General features: G+C 40.2%; 1 protein-coding gene across 2 annotated transcripts in view; it reads right to left on the bottom strand.

Moving 5' to 3' along the window:
• The window catches only part of TMTC1 (transmembrane O-mannosyltransferase targeting cadherins 1), a 261,498-nt gene that overhangs the window by 20,310 nt on the left and 221,500 nt on the right, over window positions 1–19,688 (bottom strand). For both annotated transcript variants that reach the window (XM_046679163.1, XM_046679172.1), the window contains 2 exons: window positions 14,660–14,768; window positions 274–376 (listed from right to left, as the gene is read on the bottom strand). In XM_046679163.1, coding sequence (XP_046535119.1) covers window positions 274–376; window positions 14,660–14,768 — 212 coding nt within the window. The remainder of the gene's footprint in view (window positions 1–273; window positions 377–14,659; window positions 14,769–19,688) is intronic.

The following is a 19,688-nucleotide window of genomic DNA, read 5'->3' as shown; positions in this document are numbered from 1 at the left end:
CGGCTACTCATTAAATCATTAAGACTACTTCCTGCCACCTGGGGAGTTTTCATTAGAGATATGATTATAAGCACTGGGCAGATTTTACTGAACAGAGCTTGAAGATTTAAAGAAATGACAACCCCAAGGTACAATGTGACTGTCAACGGTGTGAGCTTCTTGCCCAGACCAGTGAATTTTACTTCTGAGGCATCCTTCGGGTTGTTGCTAATTTTGCTGGAGAGACAGTATTATCTAATCTCAACAGAACAGCTTCTCTTTAATTTTGCTTACCAGTATCAACTAAGAAAACCCCATAGTTGTTGTGTAAATCTGAGCTGTCTGGACAGTTCTTTATTCCAGCCTGGTATATGTCCTCAGCTTCCTTAAATCTCTCCTTTAAAAAGAGAACAAAGAAAAATGAAGGAGAAAGTCAAACAAAAAATCAACAATACACTGAATAATAGAAGTGGGAAAAGCAGAAAATAATTTCCTGAGCATCTACTATGCCACAGGTACTGAGATCCAACACTAGGTCCTCTGTCGGAAGGAAAGTCAGTGCTAACTGCACACAGACCTACGATTCATATCTGTGTTTAGCTCCTTTTGGGCAAACAAGCTGATGTTTACTAAGAAGGGACATTAAAACGATTTGCCCTACCGTTGGAAAAAGCCTCAAAATGGTTGTTTGAATGGGATGGCCTCCACCCCAGTAACTCTCTGGATGAAAATGGGTGATACACTGATAGAAGAATATTTTCAGAGGTGGCCTCTGACTGGGAGGCAGGGATGCCCGGGGTGTCTGTCTTAAAGGGGTATCTGCATAGCTAGCACTCTTCTGGCTACGCTGTATGGTCTATTTGGGGAGGTTTTTACGGGAAGTTGGGGGGAGGCTGATGCATATAATGGGAAGGCTTTGCCTTATCCTTTCTTCACTGGAAACATTTCTACAACTCACCAAACTACTACTTCCCTTATCCAACCTATGTTTCCCATCTCTGAGCTGTTCCCCCAACAGGAATGTACGTCTCCTCAAAGGCACACCTCCAACCCCTACCTTGTGGCAAAGCCCAGACCAACTGCCACATTGCCAACGGATCATTTTTCTAATTCCACTGAACATCTTCTACTCCAAAGATTCACTTTAACACACTTTCATAATTCTGAATTAGCTTTTAGGTACATTTTTCACAACCATCTGAGATTGCCATGTGACATTTTCTTCTACAAGATAGAAGGTAACATGTAATTCATGAATCAAAGCTACCTGGATTCTAACAATTGCTCCCAACTAAACGATGGCATAGTTTCCCGGTACGGCTGCGAAGGTCAGGTCAAAGGAAATGATTTGGCATAAAGCACATAGCAATATTTCTTTTCATGCGCTCTAAACACAGACATTTTCCCTAATTTCATCGCAGGTTACTACCACTAAGCATTCAACCAGATGCATGAAGAGGGAAGTGCAACACCAGTTTTCTCAGACATGACACCTTAAGCTTGTGAATAAAAACGCACTGAGTGCTGAGGAACAAGTCAAGAAGCTGGAACCCGATTCAACTCAGAAAGTTAAAGACACTTTACCAATGCCAATGGTAAAGACACATTTACGCATGGTAGAATGACCAATGCCCCCTCTCTGAATGCACACACTTAAGTACCACTTAGGAAACAAAGTGTGGTTTGAATTTGGCAAATCTCTTTATTTGAACTACAAATTCACGGTCCAGCAAAAATGGAGATCCATGTTCCTAAAAAATCTGTTTTCTAATTGCCACACTCAACAAATTGTCAAATTCAGAAAAGCTGAAGATGAATGAAAGTCACAAAATAATCTTTTCATCTATTGAAGAGAAGAATTTGATGAAGATATCATCCATTGAAGGACTGACAGATCTGTGTGTGTCTGTGTGTGTGTTAAATGGAGACAAGCAGAACACAAATTATATAAGATCAATCAAATTCAAAGCTACGGAGTACCATTGGATATTTACTCATTTATCCATTCATTCAGCACACATTTACTGCAATGGCTACGACAATATGGCACAGTGATCATGAATCAGGCTGCCAGTGCTTGACTACATGGATTGGAATCCCAGCTCCACCACTTACCCTCTGTGTGACCTTACTTCCTCTCTACGTGACCACTAGTAAAATAAGAATAACAATAGTACTTATGTCATAGGGCTATTGTGAGGATTAAAGGGATTAAGACGTGTGAAGCCCTTAGAACAATGTTTAGCACACAGCCCTTATCCTTATTTGCGTGACTAATACCACTGGGAGACAGAGGCCAGAGACATGGAGATGAATAAAACAAAATACCTCTATTTAAGGAGCAGAGTATTAAAGAGGTCAGTAGAGCTGCTCTTGAGCTCAGGTGGCCTAGAGCTGTTACTAGGGCCACATCGGGCATCATGACCCTGTCCAGGTGGCATTTTAATCCACAGTTTCAAGTTCCTTTCCCAATGAACCTCTTTAACTGTATATGAGAAATAATTAACTAACTCTGGTGTTTTTCCTTTTAATTGGTCTTAACCATCTTCTGATACAGAGGTCAATAAATACTTAATACTTAGAGGCAACCAGAGAAGGAATACCTTGGCTAATCCCAAACTGGGTAGTCACTTCCTGAAAATCTTGAGTTTCTTGTGTTACTATTTGACCAGTGTTAGTGTTTGACTCCAATGCCATCTTTGTTTTAAAAGGATAAAATTTCCTATTATAAATGGCACTTTTACAACAAACTAACATAGTCATGGTAAAAATAAAAATCAAAAAACAATTATTAAAAACACGATGGGTGAGGGGCCAGCCTGGTGGCATAGTGGTTTAGTTTATGTGCTCTGCTTCAGTGGCCCAGGGTTTGTGGATTCAGATCCTGGGCATGGATCTATGCACTGCTCATCAAGCCATGCTGTGGCGGTGTCCCACATACAAAATAGAGGAGGTCTGGCCCAGATGTTAGCTCAGGGCTAATCTTCCTCACTAAATAAATAAACACAATGGGTGAGATTTTCAGCAGAGGAAATAAAAGAATATCGGAGCTGGAAAGAACATTAATAGACATTAATTCACCACCATTTTTAACAAATGAAGAGACGTGGGGACAAAGCAGTTAAGAGACTTGCCCCAAGTCTCACAGCTACATGGGACAGACAGCAGTAGCTAAGTTTTCAGTGGACATACAGGGAATTGGCAAGCTCTGAAAAAAAACAGTATTTCTGGAAATAAACAAGGGTGTCTCTGGCATCAAAAGAAACAATTACACTTTCAGGTGTCCATTCATCCATCCATCCATCCGTCCAACCCCTTAAATATTTCGTGAGCAGCAGCCACACACCAAGTATATGGTGGAGACAGAAGAGTGAACAAAAAACACACAATCCTGCCATCGCAATACTGTGGGATTCAGACAGGAAGGAGACATCGCAAGGTACCCCAACAGAGTCATGGGAAGAGAAGCATGAGGTGCTTGGGAGGCAACCAGAAGTGACACCAGACTTGGGGTTAGATAGATTCTCTACAGCTGTCATGATCCAAATCCTCGAGAATGCCGCTTACCATTAACTCCAACAGCTGGATAACAGAAAGATGTGCTTGGGAAAAACCTGTGGCTACTTAAGGATTTTTTTTTTTTTGAGGAAGATTAGCCCTGAGCTAACATCTGCTGCCAATCCTCCTCTTTTTCCTGAGGAAAACTGGCCCTGAGCTCACATCTGTGCCCATCTTCCTCTACTTTTCATGTGGGACGCCTACCACGCATGGCTTTTTTGCCAAGTGGTGCCATGTCCGCACCCGGGATCTGAACTGGCGAATCCCACACCGCCGAAGTGGAACATGCGCAATTAAATGCTGCGCCACTGGGCCGGCCCCTTGAGGATCTTCAAAAGTATCATTATAACTAAACTGTGGGAGAGAGGAAAGGTGTTTTTTCCGAATGTCCTCACACTCTAACTTTCTGAAGTCCAATACAACAGTTAACAACAGATTTCAAGTGCAATTACTGTTTATCCGATTTAATTTTACTTTTCCCCCCACTTTCTTGCTGCTTCAAAATAGGCAAAGAGATCACCTTTTTCATCTAAAATTTCTCTTATTTGGGGGTTTATGAGCTGGGTTTCCACTAGAAATGCAATTTTCAAAGTCCAAAGCAGTAATGGGATTTAAAAGACCATGCATGTGGAGAGCAGGCAATCACATCCTGGTACCCTTGCTAACCCCGAGGGGAGTCTCGAGACTCAGGCTCTGTGAAAAACGTCTCCAATATCTGTACTTCTTTTCCTTTCACTTGACTGTAAATTTCAAGGAATGATTAACTCCACTTATTAAAAACCAAAAGGGAACCACCGCCTCAGGAGAAAAATACCTTCTAGGTGTTTGTTTAAAACAAATTCCACTTTCCCTGGAAAGGCGATGCATTTATCTTAAAAAGCATTTGTTCATCTCTGAAGCTCTGTTTTAAGCACTCGCTTCCATTCACCTCACCTGGCTAGATGTCCTGACCTGAGCTTGATCATTCCTCATCTCTACTGACTTGTGAAATCCAGAGGAAATGAAGATAAGCTATTTATAGGACCATTTTAATTAAAAAAGCTTGTGACCCAGAGAATGGGTCTGACAGATAATACCATTGGCTGTAGAGTGGAGTCCACAGCCAACTGCCGCCTCATCACGAAATCGGCCTTTGAGGGCAGGAATTAAAAATGGGCAGCACTGGGGCCGGCCCCGTGGCCGAGTGGTTAAGTTCGTGCACTCTGCTGCGGCAGCCCAGGGTTTCGCCGGTTCGGATCCTGGGTGCCGACTGAGCATCACTCATCTAAGCCACGCTGTGGTGGTGCCCCACATAGCACAGCTGGAAGGACCTGCAACTAGAATATACAACTATGTACTGGGGGGCTTTGGGGAGAAGAAGAAAAAGAAAAAGAGATTGACGACAGATGTTAGCTCAGGTGCCAATCTTTGAAAAAACAAAAGAGGGCAGCATGCAGCTTGGGCTCTTCTCCAAGGCTCAAAAGCCTTTTCAGTGGAGTGGAAAGAAAATGGGCCTTGTGGAAGTGAGAAAACAGCATCAGCATGTCCACTTTTTACATGTTGTAATTACCCAACATGGTTTGACCTCAAGGAAGGGAAAGTGAAAAGTAGATGTGAAAAAGGAACCCCTGACTGTAACTGACTGTCTTGGGCCAACCGATAGGCCTGGAAAACATTTGTTATAGTTCAAGTTGCAGGAACTGGGAGGGCAAATGGACATGGGCTTCACACAGCAATCCTCAAACTTCTTGGTTTTAGGAATGCTTTGCAGTCTAAAACTTACTGAGGATCCCAAAGAGCTTCGTTGATGTGGCTTACATCTCTCTCAATATTTACCGCAATAGAAATGAAGCTGAGAAATTTTAAAAATATTTATTTAAAATAATAATAATCTCAAACATAACCTATTTATATGAAAAATAGCTACATTTTTTCAAAGCAAAAACAAATTAGAGAGAAGAGTGGCATTATTTTATATTTTTGCAAATTTCTTTAATGTCTGGCTTCATAGAAGACAGCTGGATTCTCATATCTACTTTGGTGCTAATCTGTTTTTACATTTTTTAGTTGAAGTATGTGAAGAAAACCTGGTCTCACACAGACATTTAGTTGGAAAAGGGGAGAATATTTTAACAGTCTTTTCATAATTGTGGAAACATCATGTAGCCTCTAAAAAACTACTGACCACTCATGAAAGGCAAATTACTTGTTAGTAGTATTCCAAAACTGAACAGACTTTCTTGGATCTCAGGGGTCCTCAGTCAACACTTAATGGATGGCCTGTAAATGTGTACTTGCTGTATGGAAGGGGGAGGGTGTGGTATTCCACAGTGGTGAAGGACCTACAGAGATGGGGATGGAAAGTTGTGCTTGTGCCCTGACTTCACGGTCATGCATCCCAACTACCTTCTAGAAGGACTTCTACTCTGGTCAATGATATGAGCACAGAGAGTCATAAGGTATCTCCCATTAGCCAAATGACTTTATTTACTATTACAAACCTGGGAAGTTTAGGACCAATGAATGTTTAAACTCCCATCAATGACTTCTCTAAGAAACCCTTCAAGACACAGAGCTCAAAACATAAAGCAGGGATGCCTGCTTTCTCATTCTCTCCTTTTCTTTTCTTTTCTTTTCTTTTCTTTGGTGAGGGAGATTGGCCCTGAGCTAAGCTCTGTTGCCAATCTTCCTCTTTTTGCTTGAGGAAGATTGTTGCTGAGCTAAAGTCTGTGCCAATCTTCCTCTATTTTGTATGCAGGATGCCACCACAGCATGGCTTGATGAGCAGTGCATAGGTCCATGCCTGGGATCCGAACCTGCAAACCCCAGGCCACCAAAGCAGAGCACATGAATTTAACCACTATGCCAGTGGGCTGGCCCCATAGCTTTTATTTTCTGCACAAAACAGTTCTTCCCACATCAGTCATCAATATGGACGTTTACGAGAAACGTGATGTTTAATTCTCTTTCTCATTCAACTGAAATGAATCAATTAACTTGGCATTCCTCCTCACCAAGGAAATGTTAGGTATTTCTAATTCTGCATTTTCTCATCACCCAGCAGACTGTGATCAACACTACACTGTGACAATTTAAATAAGAGAGAAATAATCACTTTAGGAGGAAATGCCAAGAATCATAAAATAAAAATTAAAGAGGAAGTATGACAAAAGTAAGCAATCACAGGTGTATAACAACACTGTCAGGCAGCCAGGAAAAGAGGGGAGAGAACCCACATTTGCATAGACTGGCAAACTCTTCCACCTTCCAACTCTTCTCATGTCATTTCATCCTCATTCTCTGCACTTCCAGAAATAAGACTTTCTTGCTATTACAGGAAGGGATCACACTGTTCCCTCCCCCAGAGTCCTCAACACAGTCTATTTCTTCTAGCCAGAAAGGGTTTCCCAATCATTTTTACCTTGTTGATATCTGTAAATTCTTCAGGGATCAGATTAAATAGCACTCTGCCTACTGCCCCTGCTTAACACACGCCCCTCCCCACTTTAGGTTAGGTCCCTATAACATTCGCACTGGAGCTTTCTCTTTGCCCATTTGTCACAATTGCGTTAGATATTGAGGAGATGGCTGAAATTCTTTGCTTAGGGGTAGCCTTTCCTCCAAGACTCTTACCTCCATGAGAATAAGACCTACACCTTGCTACTTCAACAATTTCTAATGCTTGGGGATACCTATGGATTCATTTACTTGAAGTCCTAAATCTATCTTTCCAGCCCTGATCTCTCTCACTGCCATCTGCACACATGCTATTTCCATGTAAATGTTCCACTAACATTCAAGACTTAAAGGTTCTACACTGCTGGTGGCAGAGCACATTTGTGCCACTCTTTTGGAAAGCAATTTTGTAATTTATCTCAAGAGTCGTGAAATATGCTAATGCTCTTTGATATGGGAATTCTGCTTATGGGAATCCAGCATTAGGAAATGATTCAAAATCTTGTTCTAAAAAAGCCATAAGGAAAAGAAATGTCCACTGCCACATACACACAAAAAAACCCAAATGACCAAAAGTTGGGTTATTACTATGTAAATTACAATGCATCATTTTCATAAACTAATAAACAGCCATTAAAATGCTATTTATGAAGGCCATTTAGCACCATGAAAATGCATATAATATTATGTATAGTTTAATGGCAAGTGAAAAAGAGAAGGATACAAACTATATGTGAATGTTAAGTATGAAAAAAACCCACTAACTTGAAAAATATATGCACCCCCATGTTCAGTACAGCATTATTTACAATAGCCAAGACATGGACACAACCTAAGTGCCCATCAATGGATGAATGGATAAAGAAAATGTAGTATAAAGAAAATAGTGGAATATTATTCACCCACAAAAAGAAAGAAATCTTGTCATTTGCAACATGGATGGACCTTGAGGGCATTATGCTAAGTGAAATAAGTCAGACAGAGAAGGACAAATACTGTATGATCTCACTCATATGTGAAGTAAATTTTTAAAAAAATGCAAAACAAGTTCATAGATACAGAGAATAGATTGGTGGCTGTCAGAGGCAGGGGGTAGGTGAAATGAGTGAAGGGGCTCAAAAGCTACAAGCTTCCCGTTATAAAATAAATAAGTCCTGGGGATCTAATGTGCAGCATGGTAACTATAGTTAATAATACTGTATTGGATATTTGAAAGTTGCTAAAAGAATAAGTCTTACAATTTCTCATCACCAGAACAAAAAGATAATTTATATCTATGTACGGTGATGGATATTAACTAGACTTATTGTGATGATCATTTTGCAATATATATAAATATCAATTATTATGCTGTATCCTTGAAACTAACATAATGTTATATGTCAACTATACCTCAATTTAAAAAAGTATATTAAAAATACTTGCAGGATATTAAAAAAAGGATAATATTGTTGTTTCCAGATACTATGGGTGAAAGATGTATCTAATTTTCTCTGATTTTTTCCACACTTTCCATTACATTTTTGTTTTACTTGTAATTGAAAAAAAATGGTGGAACTGATTTCATTTCTTGCCTTCCTAAAATCTCGCTTCTCCCTGGCCTCCCCACGGCTGTCAGCGGCCATGTGTCTTCTCAGCCCTTTAGGCGCTCTGCTCTGGAGTTCTTAATTTTCTGTTTTTCTTTTCCTTTCAGCCTTCACATGCAGACAGTCCCTAAGTACAAAGGGATTCTTTTTCTGTAATAGAGTCTAATTATTCTCACTCTTTATTCCTGAAACAAAGCTCTCAACTACTCACACCAGAACGCATTTAAAAGCCTCCTCCAAAATACCCCACGTATTTCCACAAGATATTCTTCCTTACATGTTTTAAAACCCTTTCTTTGGACACTAACTTTGGCTTCCTATGATCTATCAACTTCAAACTTGGGCTCCACTGTGGGCCTTAACATGATCCACCACATAACGTCTTTTCAGCTTATTAACTTATTTTTCAAATTTCCCCTTCTCAAATTCTCCACTGTGCCCAAAGAGACGTACTTGCTGCCTTCAGGTTCCAGCAGAGGACGGAAGACAATGATTAATCCCAGAGAAATCCTAGGAGGGATCATTACACTCATGGTTCTACTGGCAGTGAGGACGGGAAATGGTGTCAGGAGACAGCAGCCTGCTTACAGTAAGTGCAGGGCACACCAAAGGAACCTTGTTTCCTTTTTTTTGATGGAATCTTAGAGCAGGGGAAGAATCTCAGCAGGAATCTGACAAAATGTCTCACAACATCCTTGTAGACAAGACAGAGAGGTGAGCCAGATGATAATGTAATTTGATAAATTAATCAAAAGTTGAATAACTGTACCTAAAGAGTCTTGGGTGAAATAGAGGCCAACCTGGAGAGAAGATTCTACAGGCAATGCAGGATTTTTTTACTGGTCGCTGATCTCTGCAACATTTTTTATCAAAAACATAAATGAGTAACTAAAGGCTATCCTTATTCATTTGCTAATTGAAATATCTGGAAAGGGTAGTTGACACAATGAATGGCAGAAAAAAAGACTTAAAAGTCCTAAAACACCTGAAATTTCAGACTGATACAAAGATACTGAAATTAAATACAGATAAAGATGAATCCTTTCATCCAGGTTTTAAAAACTTGCTTGCAAAATGGGTGAGACCTGGATTAAGAAACGTTCACAGTTTTTAGGGATTTCAGTTGACTGTATCTCCAATCTGAGCCAGAGCATCATGTGGATGATAAACTAATATTATTCATTTTAGAGTGTCAGGTAATAGATATATAGGGTCTCAAGCCAGGGAAGAGAGTATTTCTATTCTACCCTGAAATTACTGAAACTATAGTTCAAGAAGCCAGTTCAATTTGGGAGTCATATTCTCATAGAGAAAATCGACTATCCAGAGGCTATGCAAAGCAACAAGACCAGAAGGCAAGTATTTGGAAACCAGGGTAAATTAGAAACAAGTTGAAAGAAAAGAATTTGGCTTAGAAAAGTTTTTTAGAGAAGCGACAAGATAGTTGTGCTCATAAGCTGTGCTCAACAACCTCTCTGTTGGGCCAGGCCCAACAGGAGCAAATTACAGGACTGTGGATTTCAGCTCAGTATAGGAAAGAGTTTTCTTACATCAGATTGGCCCACAACCACAGTAAGCATGGGCCGAGCATGCACACAGATGACGGTACTGGAAGATGTTCTGTTAACTGAGGGGAGGGCTTCACAAGCATGTACAGACTGACCAAGGTTTGTAGAACATTGCTTTCACATATTCTGAGTATTTGAAATTCTGGAATGCTATTAAATAAGACTGGGCCACCAAGAAAGAAATGAACTCATTTGCACCAAAGAATGTGGAGCCAGGTGGATTTTTCTCTAACATTTCTCTCTCCCTTGCTTGTGCATCTGAAGCATTCTTTTAGTAAAGAATTCAAAACATGAAGATGTAGAAAGTCAGGGAGGGCAGGCAATCCTCCGTTGCAGCTGCTCTCTCTCTCTCTCTGATGTTAAAATCAATTGCCTAAAGGAGCAGAAGAAAGAACCTTTCAATCTTTCAATTACATTCCTAGGCTCATGGCATCTTACATTCAAAGCTGGAGCAGGAAAGGCTGGCAAAAGACGTGACCTTTGTATATAAGAAAGGATCACGGTTGTAGCCATAATTTGCTTTTCTTAAAAATTGTTTGTAACTTCAATTGTGGGACACGCAATCACTTTACATCAACTTGCCAATGTGGCTCACAAAAATTAAATTTATCACATAATTGATTTTAAATTAGGCATCTGCCACTTCTTAAACATAACTGAGGAAAAAGTACGTATGTTGACCTTTTAAATCTTCTATCTTCTGTAAAATTTGTTAATAGTAAGATGCTGCAGAATGGACTAAAGTAAATTGCAAGGTCACTGAACATCTCAATCTTTTTTAAAATAGTAACTTTTCATGAACTTGGAGTTCATCAATTTAGAAAAGGAATATAAATAAAACTTTCGGCTATTTATTAAGGCAAATCACTTTTCATAATATTAATGAATTAATACTTCGTATAGAAACAATAGCAGTAATTACAGTGGAGCCTTAAGTTATTTATTAAGATATTCATTAGCACTTAGTTGATGTTAAAGGAGATAGTTTTAAACACTCTTAAAATGTCACAGCCATAAGATACAGTGACGATAATTTAGAATATTTATCAATTTTCAGATTTGGAAACTGAGGCCAAGAGAGGTAAGGTACGCTTTGCTCAAGTCTGCATATCAGGTTACTATAAAGTGAAGTCTAGAAATGGGTCTCCCAGTTCACATCAAATGCTCTTAACAGCACAGCACAGGGTAACTGAATCCCAAAGTAACTTGAGCCAAGAGATGCTGTATGAATGCCTGCATTCTACAGTGAACTAGCTAAACTCTAGAGACGGAATAGGTATACAAAGAAGACACTGCTTTTCTTCAAGAAACTTGCAGTCTTGCAAGAAAAATAAACCTGAAAACTATTTAAATTATAGTTTGAGATACAAATTCAAGAAATAAAAATATATGATTAATTTGCGAGCTGATGCGTGTTCACAAAAATGTTCTAGGAGCTCTTAAGAAATGTAACTCAGCATGAGCTGGGGAGGTGGAAGAATGTTGGGGGATGAAGTGGAAGTTGAATTGGATCTTGAAAAATGGGGAGGATTTGGAGAGGGAGAAAGAAAAGATGGCATTCCAGGAAGATGGAACTGTGTGAATATCTGTAAAGAGCTCCTAAAAAACAACATGCTGCATTATCACTGCTATTAGGTGAGTGATACTGTCATTTACCTGAAGGGTAATTTTCATCAAGAAGAGCAATTTAATGTTTATTATCTGTCCTGGTGAGTTGTGAAAAAAAGATACGAATGGGAACTATTAACACAATGCTTTATTTATTTATTCACCTACTTATACCTCCTTATTCCACAAAGAAATTGAAGCAGCTTTCAAAAACAGAGAACATAAATTGAATAAAATAATTTATTAAGGAAAATGATAAACCCAGGAGTAAAAACAGCACACGCAGAAAAGCAGACTACAGAGTCCAGATGGTTGCCGGGTGGAGGTGGGGTGGAAATAGAGTTGATCTTTCTAGCATTTGCAAGATTTTTCATGGATTAGATTAAAAATTAAACAAAAATCTTATAATTCAGGAGAAGCCTAGCCTTTCCTAATACTGAGGTAGGAGAGAAATTTCTCCCTCGAGCCCTCATAAAGAAACCACAGAATGATACAGTAGGTGCTGGCCTCGACCCCATCCCTGACCCTATGGTTATGAGTAACCTCAGCCATCTCACATGGCTGTTCCTCATACTGTTCCTCAGTGTAGGACAAGAGCATCATGCTGAGGCACAGTTCAGTTACAAAATAGTGTGGCCCACATCCCCAGCCCTACTTATAATGGAAGAGTAAAATTTAGAATAGGTACCGATTTGGAGGGACTACATGTTATTCAGTTCATATTAATTCATTTATTCATTCATTCAAAATGTGTTGGTTGCATACAATGTGGCAGGCATGGGGATATAGCCATGAATAAAAGACACAGCCATTCTCACGGTGTTAAATATTCTACTGGTGGGAGAAAGACCATAGACAAATAAATGTATGTCAGATGGTGATAAATGCTATGGGGAAAAATAAGGCACGGCAGGGTGACAGAGAATGTGGTGGGCAGTGAGAGGTAGCTATTTTGAAAGGATAATCACAGACAACCCATTTGATATGGTAACGTTTGGGCAGAAACCAGCATGAGATGAGGAAGGAAACCCAAAGATATACAGGAGAAAAGTGTCGCAGATGGAGGGAACAGTTAGTGCAAAGGCCCTGGGAGAGAAGCAAGCGTGAGAGGCTGCAAGACACCCCACCAAGCAGAGGGAGGGAGGGTGACAGGGTCTTCTTACAAAAATGAAGGAGCCAGGATGAAGTGAGACAGGGAATAATGATGGAGTTAGTCTGTTCTCCAGAAAGTCCTACTGTTGAAAGCGGCAAACAGCCATTGACGATTAAGTATCTAGGTACTAAAGTTTTTCCTTTTTGCAATTACTGATTATAGCTTTTAGCTGTTTAACCCACCCATGGTTAACTGTGCTGCTTAGGCAATATGCTGTCTGACTCCCACTAGGCTCCTATAACGTCTCCCTGGAGCCTGGGTCATCATGGTAACGGGTGTGTGAGCTGTTTTTCAGGAATTACAACTCCTTGTCCACTTCAGGCCAGTTGAGACCTCCAACTCATCAACTGTGCCCATGCAGATGTCCGATAGGCGACCTTTTGACGTCAAGAGGCTAAAAACTCCACCCTCAGACCATGCTAACGCCACCATTTTGTGAACATGGGTCCTATAAAGAGGCATGAAGTCTCACCATGCTTGCGCAGATCATCAATTACCTCACCTCTCCTCACCTCCAGTGACCTCTCTCCACATTTCAGACCACCTTGCCCCATATCCCATGAATATCCTTGAGTCCCTATTTTCAGGGAAGCGAATTTGAGGCTCATGCTCTTGGTTCCTCATGTGGCTGCCTTGTGAGTAAACTCTCTCTCTGCTGTAATCTCGTCGTCTTGGTGTTTGGCTTTCTGGGCTACGGGGAAAAATGAACCTAGTTCGGTAACACTGTATCTGCTTCAACACAAGCCAAAGGCAGCTGGGGCCTGCCAGCACACACTGTAGAACATGACCATCATCATCATTTTAGCTTCAACACTGTGCTAAAATATGCATGAAAATCACCCCCCTGTAGACATTGGCTTTTGTGTAAAGCCCACCTACACTATATGGAGAATATTAGAGCAAGACAACTAGGCATGTCATTTCTGACACTTAAAATATCCATAAAATGTCCTAATTTTGTTTCCTGTGAAACCTCCAAAGTTTTTCGAGTGCAAATTGCACTGCTCTGTACCTGACATGTGGCATCAAATCATCCGTCACATTTAAGCCCAATGAACGCTGCAGGGCATCTTTCAAAGGTGCTGAGTTTGATTCTAAAGACAACCTGGCAGCTGTAGGACAGCAGAATCTACAGTCTATCAAGGGCACTCACGTGTGTCCACAAAACCAGAGCATCAATTTAGAGAAGACAACTTATATTGTTCCCCCATAACAGGGGACAGACATGCTTCCAGGACATTGGAAAGCGGTATCAAATCATTTAGACATAAGGGAAAAGAAGGCAGGGAAGCAAAATACCCCTGTTTCATACCATGAGAAATGTCATCTCTTGGGAGCCGGCTCAATGAGCCTCTTTGATCTTCTGACAAGAATTAAGACACAGGATCTATAAGATTACTGGTAATTGATTCCATATTGAGTTCAGAGATCTTTAGCAATTCCCCAGAAAAATAACGATAACTAAGTAGTAATAAACCCAGCAACTATGGTGTATTGTTCTTGACAGATTTTGTCCCAAAGTGATAGAGAATATACCAATGGCCCATAACGGACCACCTTTGTCTAAAGACCACCTACACTATATAGAGAACACCAACATGAGAAAACTAGGCTTGGAATTTCTGTCAAGAAGAAAACTGACAAAGAGATTAGTTGTCTAACATGAACTCACAAATTAAACCATCAGTATCAAAATCTGTGTAATATTAACTTACATGTTCAACAGTAATATTTTTAACAAATATTATGTGAAATTAAATAGAAACAAGTACCTGTTCAGCTAATAATGAAGCTAAGCTTGAATATGCGTCTGCAAACTCTGGACCATATTTAATGGAATCCTTCAGTAAGATGATAGCCTCTTCCTTTTTGTCTTGGGACCTGTAGATTTTAAGACGGGGGAAAAACCATCCTTTAATAACACTTTGTTTAAATCCTCTGATTAGACTTTAAAATCTCATTTCTTTTAGTAAAGATTAAATTCACTCCAGATTTTATTGCAAACGAATGAAACTAGACTGTCTCAAGGTGCTAACAGTTTTTCTGTCTCTGAATTCTCAGCAGAAAGAGATGTTAAGATGTAAATGATGCTGCAAGTTATTCACTGATTTTTCTGCCTTCTCCTTCCTGCTGTGCACTTTTTGAGAGTTTATGTAATATTTTACAAGTTTGTTAACCAGGAAGTATGACCCTCAGAGGAGCAATTTTGGGGGCACCAGCTGGGTGGCATAGGAGCCAGTTTACAGGATGTGGAAGATAATCTGAGCCTTAGTACTAATAGCTGCACCACCACAGGCTAGGCTCCTAACAGAGGTTGAGCCACCTGACAGGGACAAACCAGCCCAACAGCCCATATTAATCTTGACTTTCTATCTAAGAGAGATATTTTATACATAATTTATGAAATTAGAAAATATTGTGACTACTGGCTGGCAAAGAATGATCAGCTATTTTATCATCATATTTTTATTAAAAATTGGGGCTGGTTCTGTCTTCTTCACTTTAATCTTCTCCCAGTGATTATACTTCTGGTTCAAAGAAGACTCAGGGTCTGAAAGTTATTACCCTTATTTTGGGTGACAGTTCTCTTTTCTTTTAGTGCCATGGAGAAACACTGGATCATCATCCTGATATCACTATCTTTGAAGCCAAAAATGTACACAAGCAGTGATCAACTTTGCTACTAATATAATTTCACAAACACTGATCAAGTGCCAAGTGCTAGACGTTGTAACTGCCAAAAGAAGTGGAATGAGGAATAGAGCCCCCAGAACTACAGAGAGCACACAGCCAAAGTGTCCCCCCATCTTTCCCAGTGACCAATACTGAATTGTGTGCTTATATTTTTACTATTTAAGGGCAATAATCGTCTATTCAGCAATGAATATGTACCATATGCTCTGATAAATTTCCCCATAATATTAATTTAATTCTCTCAACAATCCCATGAAGCAGGTATTATTGTCCTATCATACCCATTTTTCTAATGTGAAAATTTCGATTCAGAAAAGTCAAGTGTATCATCATGTTCATATAACGAGTCTTGTGAGTCAAGACCCAGTGCTCTTCCATCACACCCATATGCTTATTCTAACTACTTAGAAATCCACCTCTTAACGACCTTGCTGCTCAAAGTGTGATTAATGGACCAGTATCATCAACATCACCTAGGAGCTTGCTAGAAATGCAGAGTCTCAGGCCCCATCCAGATATAATGAATCAGACCCTGCATTTTAAGAAAATTCTCAGGTAAATTGTGCACATATTGAGATTTCAGCGGACCTGCTCCATGAATTATCAAAGGCAGCTGAGAGTAGCTTCTTCTCTAAAGCCCCTATGGCTTCAGTCTCTGTAGGACGAAGATCTACAGTGGGAAAAGTAATACTGACTCCACAAGCTTGAGTTCCAAGTGCTAGAAGCAGCATGTTACAAGGCGATTTTACCTAGAAGATGAGTCTCCAACACAGACGTTGAACAAAAAGTCATGTTTCCAGCACAGACACTGCATTTAGCTCTTCAACTGAGCAAACCACTATCATTTTCTATCACGTGTTAGCTATTTCCCACGGCAGCTGGCCGTCCATGCTATCCTTTCCTCACTGGGGTCTAGCTAACTCCTCCTGGGCTCCTCCTGATGCAGTCTTGCCCTCGATATCAAGGTGTACCACCTGTGTCCTTAAGTGGCTTGTCCTTGGGACATGGCTTTAAAGTTGGATGGTTGTAAGAAATGTGCATTACAGCTCTCTTCATGCTACTTTCTCGTTGATTCATTCATTTAGTCAACAAACATTTAAGGCGTGTCTGTAGGACTCTGCCGAAGTCCACTATGTTTATGAACTCTTGGGTTTCTATTCCAAAATACACCTTGAAGTAATTCTTCCACGGGCACATGTTTTAAAATAAAAACTAATATTTAATCCTGGTAATTTGACTATTGATTTCATGGTTAGCAGAACTCTTCCTCTAAGGATTTCATAAATCTTTATTAACATTAATTTGGAGATCCTCCCAAAATCCAAAGGAAAGTATGGACTTAGGAAATTAAGGCTGAAAATTAAGTGAGTCCCTCAGGACATAATTTAGCTTGGAGGTTTTTCAAAATCAGCAGAAAAAATCCCACAACAATTTGATAGTAAAGATTTAATGGTTTTCACCTGGCACGACTTACAACAGAATGGCAACTTAAAACTTTTATAGATGGAACTCAGCGAGATTAATTACCACTTAATACGGTCTATGAATCTAAATACTTGAGGTCGTCCGTTAACATTCATGTGACACAATGGAAAAGTCAGCATCAGAGTCATTCACAGGAAACTCGGATTCTTTACAAAAAACTGTATCTCTATTAGTCTCTTGAGGGACTGAGGGACACACTTTCAGAAAAACATCTCATCAGGCAATTTTGTTTAGTATATGAGTATTGCGAGATGCAAAGACTCAGGCAGAGACATCTCTTCTTGGCTCTACGCTCCTGGATGACTCTGTTGTTTCCCTGGGAGCCTCTGAGAGTCATCAGACACCAACAGGGGTTGGCACATGCCACGTTAATGGATATTTCTAAATGATTTTAGGAAAGCCAAAAAAATTGCCAAGTGGAAATTTTGTAGTTGTTTTTGTTTCTGAAAGGGAGAGGAACAGAAGGGAAGACGTACTTCTCTGTAGTCTCTTTTTTGCTCACTGTTTGGTGAGAGTTTATGAAATAGGTGTGGTTTTGACACAATAACTTACAGCAGACAGTTCATCTAAATGGAACCTTCCTTGGTCACACAGTGACGTGATCACCACATGAGACCCAAACTGCATTTCAACGTGTTTCTGAATTCAGTAGCATTCCTTCTCATATCTACATTATGACCCAGGTTTCTCTGCTAATTACCATATTTAAAAAGAATTCTATCGGATTAGTGCAGCCTGGAGTGCACCTGACTCAGTTCTGTTTGCTAACACCTAAGTTCACACCCTGAGTTCACAATCTTTTTCTAGTTTCCTCTGTCTTTTCCTTCTACTACGTACATACAGCTGAAAGACACTCTTTTTCTAGAGCAATGCTTTCAACACATTCCCTTATATAAAAATCTTCATCAACGCCCTACTGCCTACAGATAGACTCTCAGCTTAAAACCCTCTACAATATGGTTCTGACCTACATTCCAAACATACCAGGTACCCACTAGTCAGCCAGACTGGGTGCCCTTTGGCATCTATTCTACAGAACCTAAGAGATCACCTGCTCCACTGCTTCTCTGCCCCCGCTGTACCTTAAAATCATGTGGGGTGCTTTTAAAAAGACCGGAGCGTTCTGAGGTTGGGCCTCTTAATAGGGAGCTCTCCCTAGGAATATGACAGCCATCCAGATTTGAGAATTATGGATATAATCCAATCTCCTCGGTTTAGTTGTGGAAACTGTCTCAGGGAGCCCCAGTGATGTGTCCTGTTCCCAAGCAAAAGAGGAAGGCCTCACCCCAGATCTTATGCCTCTCAGCCTGGCATTCTTGCCCTGTCACTTCACAGAGGGCTTTCTCCTCCTCCCCACTCAACTTCTGCCTCCCCATGAAGCCTTTCCTGATTCCTCCAGCTCAGAGCATGATCCCCTCTTCAGAGTTCCTAAACATATAACAAAATCAGAAACCAAATATATGCTACCTTTCTGTTTTGATTTTTTTTTTTGGATCTCCGTAAGAAAAAAGATGGTAGAGGAATTGCTGTTAGAAGCCCCGTTCTGGCCTCCAAAGGGGCAGCTGCCCTTTGTTCTTGAGCTTAACATTCTGTGGAGTAACTGGGCCCAAGCTTACTTCTCTTCTCCAAGGCTCTGGCATCGCACATGAAGGCCCCTCCACCACTGCCTCCTACGGGAGGGTGACAGTCTGTCTATCACTGAATGCGACATGCGGGCAAGTTTTTAAAGCTTCACGTTTTGCAATAGTTATTGGCTGAACACTTACTCTCTGCTAAGGACAGACTAAGTGATTCATTTGCATTATTTTAATTATTAAGCACTATAAAGTAGGCATAATCATCTCCATTTCAAAGATTTAGATAACAATACTAGCAACCACCACACCAACAAAAATCAAAAACTGAGATTTGGAGAGCTCAAGAGATTTGCCCCCAGCACACAGATACGACAACACCAGGATTCTAATTTAGAACTTCAGATCTAGCCAGTTCCATCCATAGGCCATGCTCGGCAGCCCTGAATCCACTCTCTTATATGTTATGCACCCTGTCTGTGACCATTACTAGGTTTTAAGCTCCTTCATAGGCAGGACTCATGTTTCAGTAATCTTACTTCTCTTATCCCAGAGACTAGTACAGTGACCTGCAAATAGTAGAAATGCAATAACTGCTGCATAATTTTTTTAAAAAAACTACGGGTTCACTATCTTCTTTATTCCTAGATCTTTGTAAACCTTCTTAAATAAGCTTTTCCATATTGTAATAAAATTTGACAGGGAGGGCAAAATAATTATCTATTTAATGTCTCTGTTTTTACAGCTCTTTCAAAATTATAGAAGTGATCTCAAGGAAGACAGAAGCATCCCAAGTCTTGGAGTCATAAGGAAATTCAAGTAGAATTTCCATTTATTGAGCACTTATTTATCAGGCACTGCTAAACAGCTTCTCTACCTTACACTACACCATAGTTAAAAGCACAGACTCAAAACCAGGACTGGATTCTGACTCTACCTCTGCCATTTATGAGCTGTGTCTCCTTAGACAAATTATCTGACCTCCCTGTGTCTCTGGCACTCAGCAGGTGTGTTTCCTTAGACAAATTATCTGACCTCCCCGTGTCTC

This window comes from Equus quagga, chromosome 1, assembly GCF_021613505.1.
Source record: "Equus quagga isolate Etosha38 chromosome 1, UCLA_HA_Equagga_1.0, whole genome shotgun sequence".
Classification (NCBI taxonomy): Eukaryota; Metazoa; Chordata; class Mammalia; order Perissodactyla; family Equidae; genus Equus; species Equus quagga.
Note: the sequence above shows the minus strand (reverse complement) of the source record. Positions and strands in the feature narration are given on the sequence as shown.